Source organism: Tupaia chinensis, unplaced genomic scaffold (assembly GCF_000334495.1).
Source record: "Tupaia chinensis unplaced genomic scaffold, TupChi_1.0 Scaffold000443_1, whole genome shotgun sequence".
In the NCBI taxonomy this organism is placed as follows: domain Eukaryota; kingdom Metazoa; phylum Chordata; class Mammalia; order Scandentia; family Tupaiidae; genus Tupaia; species Tupaia belangeri.
This window is the reverse complement of record NW_006159948.1, coordinates 1,237,754-1,264,168: the sequence shown is the minus strand read 5'-3', so window position 1 is coordinate 1,264,168 and position 26,415 is coordinate 1,237,754. Positions and strand designations below refer to the sequence as shown.

The 26,415-nt window shown below is 42.2% G+C and overlaps 1 protein-coding gene across 3 annotated transcripts in view; it reads right to left on the bottom strand.

Annotated features, from left to right (window-relative positions):
* TIAM1 (TIAM Rac1 associated GEF 1) overlaps positions 1–26,415 on the bottom strand; it is a 358,191-nt gene that overhangs the window by 44,883 nt on the left and 286,893 nt on the right. For 2 of the 3 annotated variants that reach the window (XM_006155262.3, XM_006155263.3), the window contains 3 exons: positions 22,390–22,476; positions 18,155–18,379; positions 6,781–6,884 (listed from right to left, as the gene is read on the bottom strand). In XM_006155262.3, the coding sequence (XP_006155324.1) occupies positions 6,781–6,884; positions 18,155–18,379; positions 22,390–22,476 (416 nt within the window). Of the gene's footprint in view, positions 1–1,354; positions 1,733–6,780; positions 6,885–18,154; positions 18,380–22,389; positions 22,477–26,415 lie in introns of those variants that run through there. The other variant, XM_006155266.3, reaches the window with a different exon arrangement.

The following is a 26,415-nucleotide window of genomic DNA, read 5'->3' as shown; positions in this document are numbered from 1 at the left end:
AAGAGAGAGTTAACATTTACTACAGGAACTGATATATTCAAAGGGGTCAGTTGATAGTAAACCATTAACATCTCCCCCTAAGCCAACTTCTACTAGGGGACTTAAAAAATTTGTAGAAAAAAAAATGAGATATAAATTTTGTCACACTCAGAATATATTCTGTGTAATTTCAGTCCTTACGAAAACTTGAATGTTTATGGCTTAGTATATGTTCTGTATTTGCAAACATGCAACGAGCACTTGAAGAGGACAAGTATTCTGTCAGTATTAGGCACGTTTTAAAATTATCTATGAGGTTAAGTTAAAAACAAAACAAAACTGGGAGCTTGGGGCCGGGAGGTGGAGTGGTGGTTAAAGGCGCTGGACTCCCACATGGCCAACCATGGTTTGAGTCCCGGATCTGGCGGCTTGCTTTCTCACTATCTCTCTCCCGCCTCACTCAGTCCTTCTCTGGTCAAATTAAAATAAATAAATAAATAAATAAATAGTTAGATAAAATAGTTCTTTTTAAAAATGGGATTTAAAGGGCATTAATGGATTTGGGCTGGCTCTGTGGCATAAGTGTAAAGCCTGTGCACTGGGTGCAGAAGCCCACATGGCTGACTGCAGTTCAAATCTCTGCCCCGTGGCTTAAAAAACACGCCAGGTACAACATGTGCCCCAAATGTTGCCAGGACAGAGAAATGGAGGAGAAGGGGTTGTGGCGTGACCGCGCCTCATTCAGGGAGCTTGCTCACTTTCTGGCAATCACATATGCCCTCTGGCAATAAAAAATAAATAAAGTACGAGTTTATGTTGGTGCAAAAATTTTTGAAACCTATGCCATTTTCTCATAAAACACATTTTTCATAAACTCTCTGAAGACCTTTATCTATCCATCTCAAGTAAACAGAAATAAAGTGATAAACATCTAAAGCTTTACAGCAAGATACAAGTTGAGCATCTCCCTGAACTGCTTGCAGAGCACTCAGACTACCCAGTCTGAGGTGGGGATGAGAAGGACTTGCCATGCATAGAACACAAAACACACTCGGAATCCTAATAACCAAAGAAACAGGTGGGGTGTTCTAGTGACAATAATTTAAAAAAAGAAAGAAAGATTACATCCTTCTGCCATGTGAGTATGAAAAACAGATAAATGTAAAGATTCTTGACAAATTCAACTCTGCACCAACTACTGACTCTTAACAATATTCATTCTCTATCAGCAGGGAGGTCCAGATAGTAAAATGATAAAGCATGAGGAAATTGGACAAACATAATCACCATGATCTGGGGTGACAAAGATTTCCACTGGAAAGTCTCCCAACATAAACAAGGCTAGCGAGACAGAATTCAACAACAAACAGCTCACCAGATGAAGTGTCCGATATATGGAGTCCCCAGACCTGTCATTGTTCTCAATCCTGGGCTTGCGCTTTATTTTCCACAGTGCAGACATCATCAGGAATATATTCTCATGGTAATTAATTCTACCACCTGACATGCTCCACAGGGAAGCAGAAGTTTCTTAAAATACTCCAAGAGCACCAAATGCCTTCCAGCTCTGAACAGAGCATCCTCTCAGACAGATAGCCCATGCTGACTCTCCCATACCTACGGCCACATCTCCCATCTCCGTTCAGAAAGGACAGCAACAGTGCAACCCCCAGGCAGCACCTGCTTCTGCTGGTGCCCTTGAGGATGCCCTCAAAGGCTAAATCGCGAGCAAAAACTCATGCTTTGATTTCACCTGGCTAACCAACAAAGTTCCAGGCAGGCGGAGCCAAAACAGGCAAGAACACAAAGCACAGAAAACCTCCCTGGGATGCGAGCGGCTCTGCCTGGCAGCCCGCAATCAGCTGATTGGTCAGCATCCCGCCGCTGCATGCGAATATTAAACCTGCCCAGGGAGGACAACTTGGAAGTGCACTCCTCCCCGGATCAGGGGCAGGCACTACAGAACATTTTTTTTTTTAATCTACCAATTTACAGTTTCACATTTTCCAATAATGCTTTGTTATAAAAGCAGACATTTCCAAGACAGTAACAATGTGGATTTAAAAGAAAAAAGAAGTTCTGAATGGAAATGTCATTTTAATACATTTGTTAAATGCAAAACAAAATCACAGCTGCCAGGGGTCCTGGAATGCATGACACGTGACTCTTCAGCCAGGGCTAATTAGCATTCATTTCCAGAAACAAGAGTTTTGATCAGAAGCAGGGAACAAGGAGCCAGTGGTGATGAGGTTGTCACCCACAGTCACCAGAGGAAGGAGGCGGCTCACAAAGAGAAAGACTGCTAGACTGCCCCTGCGGTGTGACAGTCCCTCCCCCACCCGTGGCTGTGACATTCCAGGGCCCCCTCCACTCAACAACAAGCACACAATGATCTACTTGCTCTGCTTCAAAAGGCCATGCATAGCAAACACTGCTATTTAGAAAAAAAAAATCTAGAAACACGCAGAACTCCAATATGCTTTCTCTTGATCCTGCCCAGGATTTTGTGAAACAGTGCATTTAGGAACCCCAACAAAACACCACACAGCATCAACTACCTTCACATACTCAACTGGAAGATAAAAATGATTTTTTTCTCAATATTTATTTACATTTACATTTCTACACCCACTCTGCTGCATTCAACAAGGTTACAATTTAAAAACTAATGATCAGTTTTCTCAAGAAAAACTTACACATTGGCATAGGTGAAGCATTAGAAAATATTTAATAGGCAATACATTAGAAAATATTTAATCTTGGGACCAGCAGATGGTGTAATGGTTAGGTCACTGAACTCCCACATAGTCGACCACAGGTGAGATCCTGACCTAGCAACTTGGAACTCACACCAGGCATGTGTGTGTGTATGTGTGTGTGTGTGTGTGTGTGTGCCCAAAATCCCGAGAGGAAAATGGAGGAGAAGGGATTGCAGCATGGCCATTCCCCCTTGGGGTGATTTCTTGCTTTCTGTATTTCTGTCTCTCTGTCTCTGGCGAGTGCACCTGTCCTATAGCAAAACTCTCTTCCAAAAAAAAAAAAAGAAAATATTTTATCTTAAATCAAGAAACTTACGATAACTCTTTGCTCTTCATTTAAATCATGAAAGAAATATACCCAGAAAGATTAAGCATTGGAAAAATATTAAGTGGTCAATAACTACTTATTTTACTGACCTATAGCACCCCTAGTAACTTAATCTCTTTTTTTGTGAATCCTGGTATTTAATACCAGACCTTAACGATCTGACCAGAGGAAATTTTTAGCATAACCAGTGACGACACAAGGCCTGGAGCTAGACTGGGTTTGCATCCTGGTTTCTCTTCACAGAACAGTGTGACCGTCAGCAAATCACTTAACCTCTCTGTTCCTGTATCCTCATCTATACAACAGGGAAAAATGGTAAGATAGTTGTGAGGATAAGATGAGCAGACATAAAAAAGTGTCTAATCTATATAAAATAGTAAATAAGCATTATTTCTCATTTATTATTAATAATACACAGTAGGATCCATTCATGAAGAGCTGCTTTTCCAATTCAAAATGTTTGCTTTCAAATATCCTGAGAAATGTATTTCATCAAAAGCTATTGTAGTTAACTAACTTGGATGACATAACAAAATATTTCAAATGAAAAAGATAAAATCTGGGGCCAGCCCGATAGGACAGTGGTTAGGGTTATACATTGGAAGCCAGATCACTCATGTCTGACCATGGTTTGAATACTAGCTCCAGCAGTTTGAAAAACACATTAGGCATATGTGCATGTATGTACAAAACCCTGATAGGCTGAAGACTTGCAGAAGATTGTGGCATGACCATGCCTTGTTGTGAGATGTTTTCTCTCTCTTCTTTCTCACTCTCTCTGATAAACGCAAATGCCCTCTGACGGAGCAAAAGAAAATTTTTTTAAAGTCTCAGATGATAAAATTTAAGTTAAACCGAAATTAGGAAGTGCCTTTAGGTAAAGAATTACATAGTGTTCCCTACATCCAACTTAGCAAAAAGGAGTGTGTACCTGTGGTGTGAATGTGAGCTTCTGTATGATCTTTAAAAATATTCAGATTATTACCTAACACACTGTTGATAATTTTAAGAAAGTTTTTCTTCTTTTAAGAAAGCCCATTGTGGGGGCCAGCAGGTGATATGGTGGTTGGGATGCTGGATTCCCACATGGCTAATCGTAGTTTAAGGCCTGAACCTGGTGGCTTGCTTTCTCACTCTCTCTTTCTCTCTCTGTCTCTGGTGAGTGCATGTGCCCTGTAGCAAAAATTTTAAAAATATAATAATAATAAATAAAATTAAAATAAAAAGAGAAAGCCCACAGTGGGACCAGCCCATGACATGGTAGTTATGGCACTGGATCCCACATGGCCAACAAAGGGTTCGAGTCCCAGACCTGGTGGTTTCAGAAACATGCCGGGCACCTGTATTTGCGAACATGTCCAAAATCCTGAGAGAAGGAATTGCTGTGTGGCCAGCCCCCTGGAAGGTGATTTCTCACTTTCCCTCGTAATGGCTATGTCGCTGGACTCCCATGTAGTCGATCGCGGTTCGCGTCCCGGACCCGGTGGCTTAAAACTCACGCCAGGCGCGTGTGCGTGCGTGCCCAAGATCCCGAGAGGAGAATGGAGGAGAAGGAATTGCGGCGTGACCATATCCCCTGGGGGGTGATTTCTCGCTTTCTGTCTCTATGTCTCTCTCTGTCTGTCTGGCGAGCGCACGTGCCCTATAGTGAAAAACCTCTCCAAAAAAAGAAAAGAAAAAAGAGAAAGAAAATTTAAAACTTTTTTAAAACTGTGACTTTCTAGGGAACCAGCAGTTAGCATAATGGCTATGTCACTGGACTCCCATGTAGTCGACCACGGTTCGCGTCCCGGACCCAGCTTAAATTCCACGCCAGACGCGTGTGCGTGCGTGCCCAAGATCCCGAGAGGAGAATGGAGGAGAAGGGATTGCGGCGTGACCATCCCCCCGGGGGGTGATTTCTCACTTTCTGTCTCTATGTCTCTCTCTGTCTGTCTGGCGAGCGCACACGCCCTACAGTGAAAATCTCTCCAAAAAGAGAAAAAGAAAAAAAGAAAATTGTGACTTTCTACAGGGAAATGCAGTAACAGCCTCACCTATTCCTACGTTTGACCCTCTCTATTCAAGATGAGTTCTAGAGTCTTATTCTCTGGAGGAGCCAGGAAGTTGGAAGGACACTGGTATCAGTCAACAAAACCCTAAGACGTATTATTCCTTCCTCTCTACTGCCAGAACCTTATATTAGAGAGGATTCTAGTTAGGCCTCCATGACTTATTATATTGAAAATGGAAACAGTTTCTTTCAAAATCCACAGGGAAATGAGAACACTGGGCTATTACAGTGAGGTAAAAATGACCCAGGGTAAAAAGTACTCAAAAATAAATATTTTAAATACAGGAAAAGTTTGTTTCCTAAACTCAATTAGAAATTGATTTTATTCAATAGTTCCTATAAGAAAATAACATAATAAATACCATTCAAAATATTGTACATCAGTATAGCACTAATATTTCTCTTGAAGGTAACTGACCTCCTTCCCCCCAAAAAGAGAGGTAAAGTAATAAATAGCCACACAAATAAAAAGCAACATCAAGCAGGTTTGTTTTGTTGGCTTTAAATAAAACATACGCATTTCCAATGATCTGAAATTTAATTACCCAACAACATCATGCCTTTCCATCTACAACATGACTATAATTAACATTATTTTCTCTTTATTGTATTGCTTTTTGTTTGATTAAGCTGTCAGAGGGCATGTGCACTCGCCAGAGAGAAAGAGAAAGAGGGAGAAAGCATGCTCCAAATAGGGCATGGTCACACTACAATCCCTTCTTCTCCATTTTTCCATCCTATCAGGAATTGGGGTACACATGTCTGGTGTGCTCCCAAAGACACTGAAGCCACAACTCGAACTATAGTTGGCCATGTGGGATCCAGATCCATTAGCCACTATGCCACAGGGCTTGCCAATATTACTTTCAAATATTAAAATTTATATTGTGCCCAAACATCAAAAGACATGGAGAATAACAAGCCTATCTGGGTGAAAGAGATGTTGAAGACAGTCCAAGACGTGCACCCAAGACAGGTCCTACAAAAGTATATAAATATTGGGTTGTCTGAAAAGTCATGAAGTATTTTTCTCTTTTTTTTCTATGCAAAAATGTGTCATGATTTTTCCGATGACTCAATATAAGGGAGGCAAAACAGGAAACATGGAAAATGTAAGTTTTCAAAATAATAATTCATGTTTGAATCACATATTTCCATTATCAATGTGCTTATATTATTTACCCACCTAATAATCCAATCACAGGGCAAAGACAAGATTCATTTTGATTTTGCAGATGAGAAAATAAAGAGCAGAACACAAATATGTAATTCAAAAGCCCCTCCAGAAACCCTAAGTAGCAATTAAACATGGCTGCCTCAGTCATGTACATTGTGGATGCTGTTTCTTCCTACACGAATGAAGATATTAGAAGGAAATAAGAAGAAAGTATGGCATTGACTGGGAGCTCCCACAGAGGCAGAAATTAGAGAAAAAGGATTTTATTTCATTACAAGTGATTTCTGCCCTATATTCTCACATGTGGATTTGTTATCAAGGCAGTAGTTTGGATTTCATATCCTGCTACTTAGCAACATCACAGACAGAGAAACACTTCATCCCTTGGAGAGTCCCTCTAACCACATCCAGCTGCAAAGGTGGCATGTTGGCTGTGATCCATTGGTGGTTCAAGACATGGGATGTGAAAATGAAAATCTCTCACCTTGCTACTGTGATCAGTCTCATCTGAGGATTCCAAGTCAGGCCCTTCGGTGTCCTCTGGAGCCGTGTCAGCACTACTGCCCTGCTCACTGCAGAGGCTGTGCCCTGTCAGACGCAATCAGAAGAAAATGTGGGTCAACGTGCTCTCTGTGTTTGTAGCAACTGCTAAGAGCCACCTCTGTGTGAGGGGGGCATGGAATCAAGCTCATGACACGTACATACATTATTAGTCCTTCAAGTACAAGCTCCATAATCAACTCAAGAAATGGCAATTTTTATTGTTGTTACTGTTATTATTTTATATTATACTTTCCCAATTTATTATATTTTATAATATGTTATTGCTGGGAACTGAATGCCTATTTCACCCCCTCTAAATTCTTATATTAAAGCTCTAAATTCCAATGTGATGGTATTTGGAGGTGGGGCTTGGGAAGGTAACTAGGCTTAGATAAGGTCATAAGGGTAGGATCCCCATAATGGGATTGGTTTTCTTATAAGAGGGGAGAGATACCAGAGTTCTCGCTCTCTCTCCTCCCAATAAATGATGACACAGCAATAAGGAGGATGTCTGCAAGGCAGACAAAGAGCCCTCACCAGAGACCTGAGTGGGCCAACACAGATGGTGGGAATCTAACCTCGAAACTGTGAGAAATAAATGACCGCTCTGTAAGCCAATTTATCAATGGTGTTTTGTTACAACAGCCCACACTCAGACCATAATTTATAATGTATACACTGAAATTTAAAATACATTAAATTTTTAAAAAGCCTATTCCTCCTGTGAGAGAGAGACTGAAAGTTACATCCAACAGGGTCTCTACAGCATGTTTCACCCTCAGTCTTAGCTAGCCTGGATCCTGGGCACACATGCATGCACATTAACATTCACACCTGACATGTTCAGGGAGGCCCCAGGATACAAACCCAGGCCCCTTATCCATGTTAGTCCAATTGTATTACCACTACCTGGTCCCAATATATATATTTTATAGATTATAGATTAATTGCTTTAATTTATTTATAGTTACTAGAATTAATTAATTGCTAAAAAAATGGAATAAACCACAGTAAGAAGCAGCACAACCAAAAACTTATCCATCTTCATTACTTGAAACCTGCAATGTCTGTTTTTGCCAATAGCAAACTATAAACATTTTGTAATATCCACTTCTCCCATCAATTTTCCTTCTTTCCTACTTACTGAGCATTCACAACAAGCGTGCACTACAGGCTTCCCTGTACTGGGGAAGAAAACATTGAAATCCCTTTTCTCTGAAGAGTTCAAAATTATAGAACATATAGATCCCCTGGGAATCAGGCTAAATTCAGATTCTGATTCAACAGAAATGGGTCACACCTAAAATACTGCAGTTCTTACAAACTCTGATAAAAATCAATGCTGCAGGTTCCTGTGTCATACTTGGAATAGAAACAAGAATTCATCAATTACTAAACATGTGAATGTGTCCATCTTAAACCATCCAGCCCCAGTCAAGCCACCTGATGACACAACCACATGAGCAACTCCAGCTAAGGACAGCAGAACAACCAACCAGCTGAGCCTAACCCAAACTGCTGAGCTCCAGATCAGTGAGCAAATAAGACAGCTGTTTGAAGTAGTTTGTTGCATAGCAGTAGAAAACCAACAAAGGGGTAGTGGGATTTAGTAACCACAGAAAGCCAGAGAGGCAGGAATTCACAGTGGTACAATTTAAGAAAGCTGAAGAAACACACCATCAAGGCAGGAACAGGAACTCAATTGAGAGAGGACATGCTCTTGCCCCCACATTTCTGGACCTTCTCTGAATAACCCCAGCTTAAGAAGCTTATGCAACAACACTGCTGAGTGGGATTTCTTTTTTTTTTTTTTAAATCTCGCACAAACACTGTTTTGCAACTTCCGATTCCGGCTTCCCTTTTATTTTAAGAGACTTCCCTAACAACAGACACTGACAGAATTAATTTTATTGTTTTGGACATTCTTGCCCCCATTTACTTACCAGGAAACAATTATCAGCTTTACTAACAGAAAAAAAGAAGATGAAGATAAGGCTCAAAGGTGGCCAAGGAAGTAGTCAGAGTATAGAAACTGCTCATCTTTGTCCCCAGCACTGAGCACACTGGCTGACATTGAGGAAGCACCCCAGAGGAGGGGGAGCAGGGCCAAATCTGAAAAAATGAAGGATGGATAGGAGGCTGGGTAGCCTTATAGAATGAGGGAGCACAGAGCAGGGCTGAGGCTCCTCCGAGACAGGGAACTATAAGCCATCTCCAGAGCCACTGTAAATAAAACTTATTGTGACAAGGGTTGAAATCACCTTTGCTTTTTAAATAATTTCCACATCCGAATAACGCTTTTGTAGCTGAGAAAACCTTTGCAACTAGTACATTCCATAGACCATTAGCAAGGTGGACAATGACGAGATTCCAGGCAGCACAAATACATTACTAAGTTTACATTCAGATTTATTTTTTATTTACTTGGATCAGACAAATTCACTTTGGCTTCACTCAAGTCCACGTGGGATGTAAAAGGAGGAAGAAAAACCTTCTTGACCTTGCCTTATGAAATACATTAACGTGTGTTAAGAGTCTTCAACTCAAAAATTTCCAAAGGTACATGTGTGCTCTCTCTCTACTAATCTATCCGTTAAAGAGGGAAAAGCAATACAACTTTAACTTGGCAAAAAAATAACTTCTCATCAGACAAATTTCACAAAAGCTCAATGTTTTTGTTTCTCGTAGAGAAAAAATTTTAAATCTATAAAACCAGTCGATTTAAGACTTACTGATCCTGTCATCTTGTTGTAAAAGTCAAGTGCAAGATACATTAATATTCTTTTTCTTTACAAATATAAAAATGGAGGCTCTTTGTTTTTAAGAGATTTTTGCTATAGGGCACCTCCCTTTGCCAGAAAGACAGAAAGTGAGAAGTCACCCCTCAAGAGGAATGGCTACACCGCAATCCCTTCTCCTCCATTCTTTGGGATTTTGGGCACATACCCACATGCAACTGGAGTGAGGTTTAAGCCACCAGGTCTTGGCCTGGAACCACAGTCAACAACGTGGGAGTACAACAACGCAACCATTACGCCAACTGCTGGCCCCAAAAACAGAGGTTTTTAATCTCTGACATACTTTTCTCATACACAGATTTTGATGGATGTTATCAATCAAATCTCACTGGAAATTAAGACTTGATGTTCGGACCTCCACTCCTGCTCCAGCAGAGCCTCAAAAACAGGGCATGTGCCACATGGCAGTAAGCCTGGCAGGCAGACAGTTTACAAGGCACACATGGCTCCAAGTTTTATCAACAAACAAATAGAGGACCATGTGCTGCCTAGTATCTGCGAGACTTCAGAGACTCTGAAGCACTGGACCATATTTGTTTGCAGACAGATAAATCTGTGCAGTTCCTCTTTCTTTGCTGCCCCTCCCTACTGCTCGATTGTCTTCAGTTTTCAGAATCACGCTCCAGACAATCTCCATGGAACATCAGACCAAAATAGAACCTTCCACTTCTCAGCTCCTGTACAGAAGGCTGTTCTGTCCATGCCAATCAGGCTGTCATCCATGCTTGGCGCTAATTCCTCGCTCTGAACCAAGGTGCCTTAAACTTGCATGGCTATCACCGAAGCCCTTCCTGTTAAACAAAGGCTGTTTAATCTACTTCCTGCAGGAGACACATGTGTACGCACTGCAGACCGCAAGCTTCCACTTAGCACAGACAGATGTGCCTGAGTTTATCAAAGGGTCTGACTCTCCCTGCATTGACCCTAATTGTCTTAACATGCTATGGGCCTGATATTAACCATGAGCATGCAGCTTTCCCCAGCTCAACTGCAGAAATAGCTATTTTTCAAAAAAGCACTTTCAGTCCTCTAAGCTCTGGCATTTTTCTTGTCATACTATGAGCTACTCACTGAGATAAACCAGGCATTTGCTTTGCCTCAAGTAGTAGAATTCCAGGGAAGATCAGTAGAAATACACCACATGCATAAATGAACGTGAGCCCTAAGGGTAGAAGTTGAAAAGAGACAAACAAGATCAGCCCCATTTTGCAATGGTTAAGAGAGCTGGATCTCACATGGCCAATTACACTTCAATCCTGGCCCCAGCAGCGTGAGAAACCACCAGATGCGTGTGCATACGTGCCCAAATCCTGATGAGATGGAGAAATGCAGGGCAAAAGCATTGCAGCACGACCATGTGCCATTAAAAGTTTCTTCCCCTCTCTCTTTCTCTCCTTTTCCCTGGTAAGTGCACAGGTCTTATGGCAAAGAAAAAAAGAAAAATCTAAACAGAAAAATACAAATAGATGACAGATGTTTGAAACCTTGGAAAGACACCACTAACACCACATACACTGTAATTCTTCTAGCTTGCATAAAAGTTGGGGTTTTGCACAATTACTGATTGAAATAGCTTTCTTTTGATGGTGAATTTTAGTAATCTCCACCTTACGTCAAAACAATTTTACTCACGTTTGAGAAATAAGACAACATGTAGAATAGGTACTTTCTTTTGATCACTCTTCCCTTATATTAAAAAAGGAGGAAGATGCCAGAAAAGAATATTTGTGTGAAAATTCTCTAGATAAACGCTTTACATAAATGCACCTCTAGTAAGCCAAGCCTATGGTTCTCGACTGGGGGAGAGTCTATCACCATGGAACACCGGGCAACACCTGAGGGTATTTTTGATCAGTACAAAATATCCTTGGGGAGAGGAGCCCTTCTTGTGGCTTGTTAGGGTACAGTAACATCAACGTACAAACAGCCCCCCACAACAAGACATTATCTGGTGCAAGATGTTTGCAATCCCAGGTGAGATTGGCATTCAAAATAAGGCTGACAAGAAAATGAGAGACGGTCTGGAAACCTCACACAGACAGCTTTGTAACTTCCTACTCCAGCTTCCTTCATTCCAAAAATCTTTCTATAACAGCCACCAAAAGGGACTACCTTTTTATCCTGTACATCCTGCCCCATTTTCCTACAAGTATGGAAGTAAACAAATGCTTTAAAAAAAAAGAGAGAGATGAAAGTAACTGCAGTAAGATTTCAACAAGAATTCCTGGATGACAAAGGGCCCCAGACAGGAAGTCCAGGAACACTCAGGAGAGGTGCTCCTTACCCAGACTCGGCTGTCTGAGCCAACATGGAGGCCTATTCACCAGGCTTCCTTCTCCTATTGAGGAACCCAAACAGAGAATGTGTTCCACGAACACCCCACAGACTTTTCTTACACAAATCTCGATGAAGCAGATCACAAAACGTTAATTCATGAACTACAGAAGGTATGCATGTCACCATAACGTCCCAATTATTTTACCATCCCACCAACACAGAAAAGAGGAGAACCAATAGCCAGGAACAACTCAGGACCTAAAGTCCCTGCTCTCAGCCCTCACAGCTCATTAGAATTCCCTGAGGAGTTTCTTTTGTTTGTTTGTTTTTAGGTTTTCGCCATCGGGTACATGCACACGTCAGAGAGACAGAGACAGAGAGAGGGAAAGTAGGAGGATCATCCCCCAGGGAGGATGGTCACGCTGCAATCCCTTCTCCTCCATTCCCCATTCAGGACTGTGGGCACACATGCTGACGCACCAGGCGTGATTTTCAAGCTGCCTGATCTGGGACCTGAACTTCAGTCGACCATGTGAGAATCCAGTGCCTTATCCACCACACCACCTGCTATTAGAACCACAAGGAGTTTTAACCAACCACCACAACCAGTGAATGACCAGGCCCAGCCTGAACTATGTGAACCCAGAAGTCTACAAAGAGGCCCTAGGGTTCCCACATTCTACACCTACAAAATCCACTTCTTTCTACTTTTGAAAAGAAAATAGAAGCAATAAATCATTCAAAAACTTAGTTATCTAGGACAAGCAGATGGCATGGTGGTTAAGGAGCTAGACACTCCCACGTGGCTGACCACGTTTCGAGTCCCAGACCTGTTGTCTTGCTTTCTCACATTCGCTTTCTGTCTGTCTCTCTCTGGTCAAATTTTAAAAATTAATGAATGAATAAATAAAATTAAATAAGTAATTTTAAAAAGCCTAGTTATCAGACAGTTTACCTGTGTACTCTGAAATGACATGAACAGGGAACAAGCAGATCAGCAAAGAGCAACCTTTGGTTATAAGCTAGAAAATCCTCGTGTCCCCCATAAGAGACCAGCTTTGGCTACTCAACACTTATTGGGCATGTGCTGGATGCTGTTCATTTGCTCCATCCCGTGACTAGTGAGATGGTCATTCGGTATAACTCCCATGTAATAGATGAACACACTGCAGTATAGAGAGATGAAGCCTTACTTACTGAAGGTCATGAAGTGAATGAATATGGAAATGGAATCATTCCTAAGGAAGCTGGTACCAGAAGCTACTCTTAGCCGTTAGGCTATTCTTTAAAAAGAAAAAAAAAATCTTTAATTTTACTTATTATTATTATTTTTTTAATTTTTAAAAATTATTTTATTTAACTTTATTTATTTATTTGAATTTGACCAGAGAGGGACAGAGGGAGAGAGAGAGAGAGAGAGAGAGAAAGGAAGCCACCAGGTCCAGGATTTGAATTATGGTTGGCCATGTGGGAATCCAGCACCCTTAACCACTTTGCCACCTGCCAGCCCCAATTACTTTGTAAAATTGCTATAAGGCTGACCAGAGGGAGAGAGAGAAAGAGAATAAAAAATAAGAAAGAGAAATTGAGAAAGCAAGCCACCAGGTCTGGGATTTGAACCACAGTCGGCAATGTGGGAAGCCCAGCACCTTTAACCACCATGCCACCTGCTGGCCCCTAGGCTATTAATTCTATGAATGGAAGAAATAAATCTCTATATGAGCAAGAGACTCAAGAATAAGCCAACCGTGAGAGTAAATCACAATCAGGGTTCTTGTGAGAGTACTTGGCCAAGTTTGCACACTTGGGCTTGTGACACAGCAGAAACGTAGCCACAAGCACCAGCCAGTGGTCCCAGGTACCCAGGGGCCCTGAGACCGTGCAGGGCCCCCTGTCAAGGCTGCAAAACAGTACCATGATGGTCTTCAGATGGTCCCAGCATGAAGGGCCAGCCTTGTAGTCTAATGGTTAAAGTTAGGCTGACTGTAGCTTGAATCCTGGCCACAGTGACTTGAAAAACACACCAGGTGAGTTTGCATGTGTACCCCACATCCCAAAAGAATAAAGAGATAGAGGGGAAGGATTGTGGCATGACCGTGCCCCATTGGGGGATGCTTTCTCCCTCACCCTCTCTCTGTCTCTCTCTGGTAAGCACATGCACCCTCTGGCAATTAAAGAAAAAATACAATAAAATAAAATAAAACAAGGTCCATGCATCATACCTCAAACATGCCACTCAGGATATTTCTTATTTTTAGTTACTTCTAAATTTAGACTAAGGGCCCCTCCAGCCTGCCTATTGTACACATTTTCTTAGTCATTTTCTCTTTTATTTTAATTGCAACTGTCTGCGGAAACTGCTTTATCTCTCCCTCATTATGGAGCAAACTTGCTGGTATTTTATCCTGTTTACTTGCTTCCCCTTTTATCTTTCACTGTTAAATGGGCACTGGGAAGTGGAAGCAGCCAGAACACAGACAGGCAGAGACCCCACAGGGAGCCTGTGCCTTCCCCCCTCCACCCACCCTCTCACCATACCAGCCCAGACCAATCCAGACCCTTTCTGAAATTCACAAATTTTGTAGCCAACTTAGAAGTCCTAGGGGAAAGAATCAGAAATATGATTCTACTTTCAAGTTTTATTCTTGAGTCAGTTTGATTATTTCACTGGGCTAAACAGACTTTGCTCTGAAAGATTTCTGACTATTGCAAAATATGAAAAGATGAGGCCATTAAAAAGCAACAAAGCACACCAACTGTCAACTGGAGAGCAGCACTGTGTCACAGCCATGGTCAACCACTAGCACGGAGTTAACGTCTTACACAGAGTAAATGCTGAACATGTGGCAGTTCCAGGTCTGACCATGTAGCTGAGGAAAACACGCTTCTAAAGACAATCCCAAAACTTACCAACTGTCAACTGGAGAGCAGCACTGTGTCACAGCCATGGTCAACCACTAGCACGGAGTTAACGTCTTACACAGAGTAAATGCTGAACATGTGGCAGTTCCAGGTTCTGACCATGTAGCTGAGAAAAAACACACGCTTCTAAAGACAATTCCAAAACTTAGGTTTTCATGGGCCATAAACAATGGCAGGTTTCAGTGGACTTAGAGCATAGCTTCAAAGATAACTAGTCTGAAGTAGATAACACACCATAGGATATGAAGGTCAGTTTAGTCTAAAACTCCATCCCATAAAAGACAGGATAACAGGACCAATAGATGGCATAATGGTTATGTTGCTGGATTCCCATGTAGTCTACCGCGGTTCAAGTCTCGAACCCAGAGGCTTAAAACTCACGTAGGGTGCATGTGTGCGTACGTGCTCAAAATCCCGAGAGGAAAATGGAGAAGAAGGGATTGTGGCATGGCCATCCCCCTTGGGGGATGATTTCTCACTTTCTGTCTCTCTGTGTCTCTTTTTCTCTGGCAACCACATATACCCTATAGCAAAAATCTCTCTAAAAAAAAGACAGGATAGACACTGTATACATGGAGTATTTTCAGATACTTCTAAGGCAAATACATTTATACACATGGATCTTTCAAATTTAAAAAAACGCACACAGAGAACTTTCTTGAAAAGAAGAAAGAGACCAACACTGAGCCAGGTGGTAGCACAGCATCATGTGACTGGACCCACATGGGAAAGGTCCTGGGTTCTCATCCCAGAAGCTCCCTGGGTACCCCAGGCATGTGTGTGCTTGTCATCCAGGCCAGATGAAACTGGGAGCAGATCATGCTATGGGAACCTTGTTGGGGATACCTGTCTCTCTCCCTCTTGCCTCTCAGAAGAAATAAATGAGTACAAAATAAAAAGAAATAAAGAAATAGACCAAAACATTAACAGCGATTATCCTTAAAAGAACAAACCATCAGCAACTTCAGTCATACTTTACACTGGGGACAGATATCTTTCTCTGTAAAGGGCCTAAGCAAATATTTTGGCTTTGTAGACTATAGTCCCTGTCACAACTACTCAACTCTGCCATTGCAATGGGAAAAGAGCCAGACACAGACATAAATGAATGGGTGTGACTGTGTTCAATTAAAACTTTATCTACAAAAACAGGCAGTGAGAACTCAGCAGGTAATGTAGAGGCTAAGGCACGGGACTCCCACATGGCCGACCATGGCTCAAATTCTGGACCCAGTGGTTTGAAAATCATGCCAGGCATGTGTGGAAAAGGGATCGAGGCATGGTCATTCCCGGGGGTGGGGTGGTGTCAATTTCTCAATTTCCCTCTCTCTGTCTCTGTCACTCTCTCTCCAGAAAACACTTATTCCCTATGGCAAAAAATCGTATTAACAACAACCAAAAAAAAAGGTGGTAGACTAGTTTGGGGCTGAGGGTTATAGTTTGTAACACCTACTTTTCTATCTATAACTTATAAGAAGGGCTCTGACAGAAAAAAAATCCAGAAAGAGTTAGGCACACATTATTGCTTGTCACATGTATGCCTAAATTTATAAAGTCCTTTAAATAATCTAATTTAACATAATAGGTCGCATTCAAAGGCCTATTACAGAAACAACTACTAGCTGGGACTGAGTTTTTATGGGATCAAGCCTGCCATCTTGTGGTCACATCGAAGAATAGCCTTCGTGGCGGTTCCCTTTTATTAAAGGTACAGAACTCAAAGCAGCCAATTTCTCCCTGCGGTCTTTAGGAGGAGGTCCCACTTTGTCTAGATCCAATTGCCTCAAGCCTCTGACTACTGGGACTTCAGGTGTGCATCATTGCACCTACCTTTCAGGGTGGCCCAGAAATTGAGCCTGGGGGAGCAATATCTAACTGACTGGCACATGGGACAGGGATGTAAGGAGCCAAGGAGGTCAACATAACTTAAGTACAGCCAGTTTTCTGGAGCTTGCACTTGCCCAGTTCTTCTAGGCAGTCACTGAAGCATCGCTGTGCTTCTGCTTTCTTAGCAAGCCGAGCTTCAGAAGGCAATGTGAAAAACAATGGCAGAGAAAGAACACTCATTACTTACATCTCAGATCTTGACACCAGAGAGGTTTTTTTTGTTTTTAACCTCAAGCATTGAAAAGAGAAGGTAATTCCAAAACCTCAATTTAGGAAATTAACCCAAACTCTAGAATCTAGTCATAGAGAAGTTAACAGCAACTTGTGCTGTTCTTGTTTGCTCACTCTCGCTGAACAAGAGTGGGTTGTGTGGGGCCAGAGGGCAGTGCAGAGCTCTGCAAGGCTGACCAGCACCGGAGGGCTCTGGATTATGTCCAGAGGTCACCCTGAGTACACCACACACACACATGTGCCTGTGATCGGGTCCTGGCTAGAGCTGGGTGGAGTCACAGTGTGAGGACCCTGTTGGGGATGCTATCTCCTGGTCTTTCGGTCTCTGACTGTCTCAGAAAGAAAGAAATGAATAAAGTTAAAATGAAAAAGGACAGGTTGCCTGTACTGTGAACTAATCACATGCAAAGAGACAGAGAAACACAGGTAAAGAACAAGAACCAGTCCCATAAACCAAACTCGGAGAGACACAAAGCTGGTAAGATTACAGTGTGATTAGGGAGCGCACGAAAGACGTGTCTGCAGATCATGGATGCCGAGGAGGGAACTAATTGCATGGGGTCCCAGGGAGATTTTGAAGGCGGGTAGCACCCAATCTGCTTCTACTAGAACGAGCACAAGGCTGCCAGAGGGACAGGGAATGGAAGGCAAAGCAGATGGGCAGGGCAAGGGGTTCCACTGACGGGATCACGTTCAGACTCCAGGCTGGAAAAGCCCAAGAGACAAACAGATGAGACGAGAGCGATGAGCCCATGTCTACGCCGGCACCCAGCTCATGTCCTCTTACACAGCAGAGGAAGCAGAGCAGGGCGGTGTGGGACATGGTGACAGGGAAGGAGGGATAGAAAGCAGAGTTCCAGCATCTCAGTGATTCCAGCACTCCCATAATCCAAACCTCTATCCAAAGTCGAGAGACGGTGCCCTTGAACTATTTGCCTTTCTCCAGAATGACAAAGAGCAGAAGCACCATAAAGCTTTCCATGGGCGAGAGGTTGGTTTCTAGCAAAACAGTCATGTCATGAGACAAAAAGTCCCCCGCCCCTGCGAAATGTGTCCAGGCAGCACAGGCTCCAGAATCAGCCCACCTCACTCATACATTTGTGTAATACCACGTGCCACCCAAGGCACAGGCCACGGGGCCACTGCCAGGCCACGGGTAACGTGAGCTCCTACATGTCCCCAGCACCACACAAGACATACCTGCGCTGCTGGTGAGAAAGGCAAGGGGGCTCTCGCCGAGGTCCGCAGGGCCGTCCACTCGGTGCGGGGGGCTCTCCAGCAGCTCCACTCCTCCCTCCGGCTCAGGGTAGGTCCTCACCAGGAGGCCCAGGGAGGGCTGAGAGAGGAAATCTTTGAGCATAGATGAGCTCAGGGTGCCAGCAGCACGGTTATTGATCTCAAGAATCTCATCTCCTGCTTTCAGGCCTGCCAACGCAAGACGGAAAGTTTTTAATTTCACACACACCATCAGAACACCACGGCTGAGAAACTTCGCTGTAAAGGGCACACCAAGCTCTCCTGCCATGGGACTCACTGCCCCAGGTGCTACTGTAAACAGGCTGCAGTGCTCATCAGCGATCACCCAGGCCTTGGTCTCAGAAGGCTCTAGACTTGGGAGTTACAGATGCCTACCCTGTACTAAAGACACCAAGGAAGCCAATAGACGCCTTGAATCTATGTGTTCTAAACATAGGCCCATATCTCTTCACAAATGCAAAATGCTATCTTTCTACAATTTTAAGGGGGAACAAATGGAAACCCTCCCTGATGACCGCGAGCAGAATGTTTTACGCGGGCACGTGCTCCATGGACAGTGGCACAGCCAGCTAACGTCCATTGATCGTTTCTATGGAACCAAGGTGCAGTGAGCGCCCTCTGGCTACGACTACAGAAGTACAGGTACCTTACTACAAACACAGTGAAAGACCACTTTACAGAACCAAATGAGATCATTTTTGTCCATTTAAAGTTTTATTTTATTTTTTTTAAATAAACTGCATTAGGATCACAGAGTAAAGAGCTTTTGGTCAATCTCTGAGGGGTCTGACAGTTTTACAAAGCATGCTGAAGAGGTGCCAGAGTTTGGAGCCCAAAGGAACAGTCATGAACAAGCCCAACCCCAGAAGAACGAAAAGTTGTGACTGACCTGAGGCAAGTTCAAATCAGCACTGAATGAACATTCCAGCAGTTTGGGAAAGGAGAAGTTAGGGAAGGACATGAAAGGAAATTAAGTCTCCTTTCAGCAAAGAAGGAGGAAACAGTTCAATTTCTAATATTCTACACTAATGTAGAAAAACAAACTGGAAAAAGGAAGTGAATGAGGAGCAGAGACAAATGACAAATTGCAGAAATGAGAAGCCACTCAGCCCCTCTGGCAGCCACAGATCCCACCCTGGCTCTGCAGAAAAAGGACCTACTGAGAAGGAAATTCTCACTTCCCAACTTCGCTGAACCACACTCCCTAGCAATAGTTCCTGGGTTTCCAAAATATTTAAAATGGATTTTCTATGATACAATACTCCAAGAAACATTACGGGTGGGAAGGAAATGGAAGAGAAATGAAAATGACTTCCCTCACATCAGATGCAAAATTCTGGAAAGCTATTTTATAGGTAAAACATTTCGGCATTACAGTATTGGAATGGAAAATCAAAATTTCTACATGCAGAAAGCAGTGGTTTTTGCTTCTTTTTCTCTAAAATATTCTTTTGGAATCACCTGCTTTAACTCAACACTAGAAAAGGTAGGATAAGCAGACCTAAAACCCAAAAACTGGGTTTTTGGTAGCTGGATTCCAATATGGCTGATTGCAGTTTGAGTCCCAGATGTGGTGGCTTGTTTTCTCACTTTCTCTCTCTCTGTCGCCCTCTTTCTCTCATTCTGTCCCTCTCTGACAAATTAAAATAAATAAAGTTAAATAAAAAATAATTCTTTTAAAAAATTAGAAGTTTTTTTTCTTTTTTCAAAGAAGTGACAAGTTTAGTATGACTGGCAGATGAGTAATGTGTAGAAGGTTGAATAGAGGCTTCCAAAGATACAGCCACGTCCTAGAACCTGTGCCTGTGCCTTGTTTGAAAAAAGTCAGTCTACATGTGCAAAGCAGTGGGTAGGAGCAGCAGAGCTGGGAATTCATCTACCAGATCGTTACAAGTCAAAAGATAAACATGGCTAACAAAATACAAAACTGAATTTGCGTTGAATTAATGCAAACAGAATATTCAGATCCAATTAGGCCAGTCTCACTGGACTCTCCCTGAGGGTACCACATTCTGCTTATTTTAACAGAGACACTGGAACCTTGTGCCCAGGGGCAATGACCAGAGTTTCATTCTACACTCTAGGGAGAACTAATGTCTATTGAAAGATGTGGAAGTGATGAATGTGGAAAAAGAAAAAGACTTAGCAGATATAAAATGACTGCTACCAAAGACAGGCTATAAAGAGAAATTGAACAAAAGCTGAGGGGAGAGAATATTTATCACCAAATATAATTCACAAAGAGGCTGTGTGAACATAGTCAGCTCTTCGTTACTGGTAGTGGGGGGTGGGGATAAGGGGTAGGGAGGCACCTGTAATTAAAAGCTAAACTTAACATATAATGACCCGAATATCTTTGCTGACACTGCCTTCTACATGCCATGTACGTAGAAGGGCTAGGACCTGCAGCCCAGGACAAAATGGACCTCAGGCTTGCAACTGCAGAGCCAAGTGCTGCACGGGGCAAGTGGGTTGAGAAGACGACCGTTTGTTTTTATCTAACACCAGGGATCTCTGATTCAAAGAACTAAGACAGGATGTGACTGAAACCAGGGCGGCAGATCTCCCACCCCCAGTGCCACACCAACCAGCACTCTCATTGTGCTCAAAGAGATAAAAATCAGTCTTTAGGTCTGAAGGGGAATAAACTCTTGTCATCTCTGTTCTTGGCCAAGATACAGTTCAGTGAATGTGTCCCACTCTGGCCTCCAGGCTGCCTCTGGCCTAGAAAACACGGAAAGAAAAAGAAGAAAGCTCCTCCTCTGTGACAGCTAGCAGCTCAGAAGTCATTCTGACTTTATTTGCCACTGTCACGCTCGGCCATTCCTGTGCAAAGCGAAGTGTGTAGGTCGTGCTTTAGTGTATACAGCGCAGGGTGAAACAACCTGCACAGGTAGCTTTCTAGCCATGAACCACCAGAAGGAGGAGATAGAAACAAATGACCTCCCATCCCTGCCCTAGATGCTCCATGCAAGAGTCCTTAACAGAACGGACACAAGGTGACTTATATCTAAGCACAACTGGCTGAGGGGGTCGGTCTTCAACAACTGACATGTATTATTTTGCCACTGTCTAGATGAAACTAAAAGTCTCACAGCAACAAGAAAGAAAGGCAGATTTCAAGGCTTTCTCATTTGCTTATGGTGAGTACAGTGGGTTAAACAGTGTCTCCTAAAAATTCATGTTCACTTAGAACATCAGGATGTGACCTTCTGTGGAAATACGGTCTGTAATATAATTAAGATAAACTCACAGTTATTTTAGGTGAGTCCTAAGTCCAATCACTGATGTTTACAAGACGGCCTTGTAAAAACACAGAAAGACACACAAGAAAGGCCACGTGACTGGAGAGGTGGAAATTGGGAGTGATAAGCTACAAACTAAGAAATGCCAAAGATTGCCCACAACCACCAAAGTTAAGAAGAATCAGGAAATAATTCTTCCCTCAGAGGTTCCAGAAGAAATCAATCCTACCAGTACCTTGCTTTCAGACTTTCAGCTTTTGGAACTGTGAGGATAAATTTCTATCGTTTTAAGCCACCCAGTTTGTGGTAATCTGTAGGGTAGCCTTAGGAAACTAGCACAGTGAGCAGATAATCTAGGTTGACAAGACTCTCTGAGAGTAGAAAGAGGATGGAGAGTTGGAATTCCCCAAGGAGGCCAAATGCATTCTGAGTCATCCGAGGGTAGAAACAGGCAGGGGGTAGCAGGAAGTAGGGAAAACAAGACCGGATCTTGAATCCCTTGGGTCTCGGTGTGCGCGGATTCCTCAGGAATGGAAGCCAGGGGACATCAGCCTTGAAGGAGCTTTGCAGGATCAGACAATGGCCAATGTTAGCTTTGAGGGGTTTTCAAACATCTTCTACTCCAGGATACCATCCTCTACCCCTGAACTGTACACCCTCATAGAAGATGGAGGAGGGCAACCACTTATGACTAGAATAAAACTTCTCTCCAGCTTCATGGAAATGGGATCAGAATCAAATCTGAAGTGTTAAGAACATGACATTGCTTGCACACCCGAGTTAATGAAGAAAATCCATATTCCCTAAAAGGATTTTCAAGGAGAGAATATTTGAATACTCTTTATACATCAACCCTCTGGGCATTTCTTTCCCCTTCATCAACTAGAGAAATCTAAAAGGGAAATTTAAGAGACCCACCAAACATTGACTTACCCTTCTTGGACGCTAATCCAGTCTCCTTCACACTATTTACATAGAGCCTTCGAACACCATCTTCTTCCACAGAAGAAAGTGAAAACCCTACAAAACACAAAGACAGAATGGCAGGGCTCACACCTTCTGAATGTTTAGCAAACAACAGGAAGTGCCTGCTGTGAACTAGGTGTGTTTAATGTTTTGGGATGTAATTTGGAGCAAATGTTTTTCCCTTGTTCAGACTCGTTTATGAAGCAGAAAAAGGTATTTTTATATCGCTCACAAAAGGTCGCTACTTTTAAAAATAAATAGTACTAGGCACATCTATCTTGCTGCTACTTACCTATCAACTCAAATGAAAGGAAATCGTTGTTTTACCTTGGTCCTTAGTAAATGTCATAATTTTGCCTTTTCCACACTCTCCTTCATAGTGCAAAACAGAAAGATTAGGGAATCTCCTCAGGGTCCCCTAGACTTTTTTCATCCACTCTGGGTCCTAGGGTATGTGACAACTGTACTGTTGTATACTGTATGCCCATCCATAATACTGCAACTTGAACCCTGCTTTAATTTAATAAAATTCTGCAAACTAAGTAGCAACTCACTTTACAAATCCCATTTCATACTGAAATGGATTAACTTATTTCACACTCTATTAGTTTCTGACCCTAAGATTATTTATACTTGCCCAGGATTCCAGAGCTCAAAGTCCATCAACTGATTCATTTTGAACTTTGCTACATTACTCAGAAAAGAAAGCAGAGCAAGGTCCAGATGTTCTAAGTGGTTTGACCTTGGATGATCACAATCCTATGGGTACAAGCCTGGTCACCTCTGTCCTTATATAGCCTCATGCAAAATTCTTTCCTAACTGAATAATCAAATGTCACAATCGAAATCTACTTTCCTACAGAAAAAAAAAAAAAAGTATCGATAGATTTTTCTAGAAAGGCAACAGGAAGAAATGCACTGTGAAAATCTGCAATAACTTCAGCTCTGGGAGAAAGATAATCCCATAATACCTGTCATAATGTGGATGGCAGAGGAGACAGTGGTTTACAAAAGCAGGCCTAGCAGTGGTGGTGCAGGCGGTGGGGTGCCACTGTGCAATGCTGGTGCTGTGAGGGGCCCAGGGTTCAATCCTGGGTTGACCTGACACATTAGGCACACCCACAATCCTGGCTGGCTGGAAGGCAGGGAGAAAAATTGCAGTATGACAAGACTCTGTAGGGAGTCCCTGTATCTGTCTGCCTCTCTATCTTCTCTCTGTTTTTTTTTTTTTTTTTCCAAGACATAGATGGACACATTTGGAAGAGGAAAACAATAAATAAATAAAAGCAAACAATAAAAGAGTCATTAATTACAAAACTAGGGCCCAGAAAGTCATTGAGACTTTTTAGCTTTTGTCATATGAACACATGGTCTTCTGTTTAATTCACAGGACCAGGAAATGGATAACCCCACAAAGGCAAAACTGCCAACTGCCATTGCCCATTCTAGTCCTGTAACTCTCTCTCAAGTTGGGAACAACTCAGGCTACCAGAGAACTTTCCAAAGTCTTCATTGGATTCTCTCCTGTTGGATTCCCTCATTCTTCTCACCTGTGTAACTTTCAGGTTAAGTTTCAAAAAGCCCCACTGAGATAAAAAAAACTATTTTTACACATGCAACACTTAAGTAATAACCCGAACATAGGTGTATTTATCTGACTTCAGGAGATAATTTTTTTATCTGTTAAATAGAGTCAAGGATTGTCATGGGGAAAATGGGTAGAATTCATCAAAATACAGGCATTCCTTTTCCAAAATACCTACCACTATTCTGCAAAATTTTTAAATCAAATTTTATCTATTATTAAAATAAAAAAGAAAGCACTGTGACAGGATGCCAGAGAGCCAGCTAGTTTAACTGGAAGCCAGTAGGAGAGGCAATATGGTGAAGCTTACACAAGGCAAAGTCGACGGAGAGATGTGGGTATCCACTTAATTGCCCCTGTTCTTGGTCTTTTTCCTCTTCTTTTAAAAGGTTGTTTGGGTTCTTTTAATGTACGTATGTCTTCCATGTGTGAGAGAGACAGAAACAGAAACAGAAACAGAGATGCAACATCCCCACCAGGGTCCTAATGCCAGGATCCACCCCCAGCCTCACCTGGCCCTGGATCAAAGACATGAGCTTGCTCAGCATGTTTAGGATAAAGTCTGTAGGAATAAATCTGGAACCTTTCCAGATGGGTCAGCCTCACAGATCATTGTTTTACTCACTGTGCTATCATCTGGGCCCTGTTATTCTATTTTAATAATTAAAAGGTTAAAAAAAGAAGTAAGGATAGACAGCCATCCAGTCTGAAGACTGCAATTGACTAAGAAATATGCACTGGGTAATGGGGTATAAAGCATGGCTCTAAGAAACAGATTGAACTTCCCAGGTTGACATGAAGAAATCTCCATGATACAAAAGATGGTGGAAGAAAGAATAATGGCTATAAATTCATTTTGAACATAACTCAAATGGGAGCCCAAAATTATAAATGTAAAGAGCATGTGAGCTCTATACTAAAAATCTGATTGGAGGACCTTGTTTAGGGGTCAGGCAAACGGAAGCTTCTTTCAGTGCTCCAGGAAGCCAGCTTGTCCCACACTACCATGCTGCATATGTACTCCTAGGGGGTCTTAGCATCTCCACTACAAGATGCCAACACTTTGCACACTAAGGGGAGAAATTATTACCAACTCCTACATGAACAAATATAAAGAAAATAATGAACATATTACAACTTTGATTCTTTTCAGGTGCATAAAAACAATGATTTTAAGTCAGATTTTTTTTTTCATTTAAATAGGATAGCAATATTCTGATTCCCAGCAAACAACTCTGATATAGTCCAAATTGATTGCCAGCAGGGGACAGAGGGAGATTCTTCAATAGAAACCCAATGCATCCACCAAAACAAAGCTGTGGGCTATCAAAACAGGAAGGCATCATGAATGGCAACTGGAATATGATCATTTTTTTAAGGTCTATTTGTCTATTTCTCACATGAGAGAGAGAGTCAGAGAGAGCAAGAGAGAAAAATCCACAACTGGGTCTTGCTGTAATTCACCCCATTTTAGTCAGCCAGGATAGTGGGCATTCGCATGTGCACCCAGTGTGTATGGGAGACCGCAGCATTGCTGAGCACTGTATTACTGCTGCTCTACTACAGTTGGTCTGGAATTGTGGTCTTGAGAATGAAGGCAGTAATAGAACCTAAGTGAAGAAACTGAGAAAATCAAACTCATACAATGAACAACCAGATCTTTCATACTGAAATTCTTGGCCAAAGAAAAATCACAAACAGATAAACAACAGAAAATTACTAAAAACTAGAGCCCAGAATATAGGGAAAATCCAAATAATGGGGCTGGTGCAGATGTAACATAAATAGGACAATGAATAAAAATGTTAGTGCAGGGACAAGTAGATGGTGTAATGGTTATGTCTCTGGAATCCCATGTCGTTGACTGTAGTGAGCTGCATCTGCTTCACCATCTCCTCTTTCTCTTCTGCTAAGTGACGGATAGTGAACCAGGTGGTAGCTGCTTCAGGCCTGGTTTTGGACTAAGGACAAAACAGAGCCCTAGCCAACCCACAAAGGATGAATGGTGAACATGAGAAATATATTTTGCAATTTTGAATCACTGGGTTTTGGTGACATTTGTTACCTCAGCAAGCCTTGCCACTCCTGATCAATATAGTAGCATAGCTTGGATTTCTCCACTTATTTTACTCAGTTAACAACTCTGCTGCTTTTTAAGCCATGCAGTGAGCAGCTAAGAAGACTAGTCTTAAACATATGGAAATGATTACATATTCAACTATGCCAGACTATAGACATCCATGGAGGAAAGCATTAATATAGCAGGTCTAGTTGCTATTCTTTGAAAGGCCTGCTTACAAATCTGGTCCTTGGCTAGCATTTTGAAATTCAGATCTTTGGAAGATTCTCACCTCCCTCATGCACCTCTCTTTGGCTAAACTGTTTGTATAAACAATGTGCTTTATAGT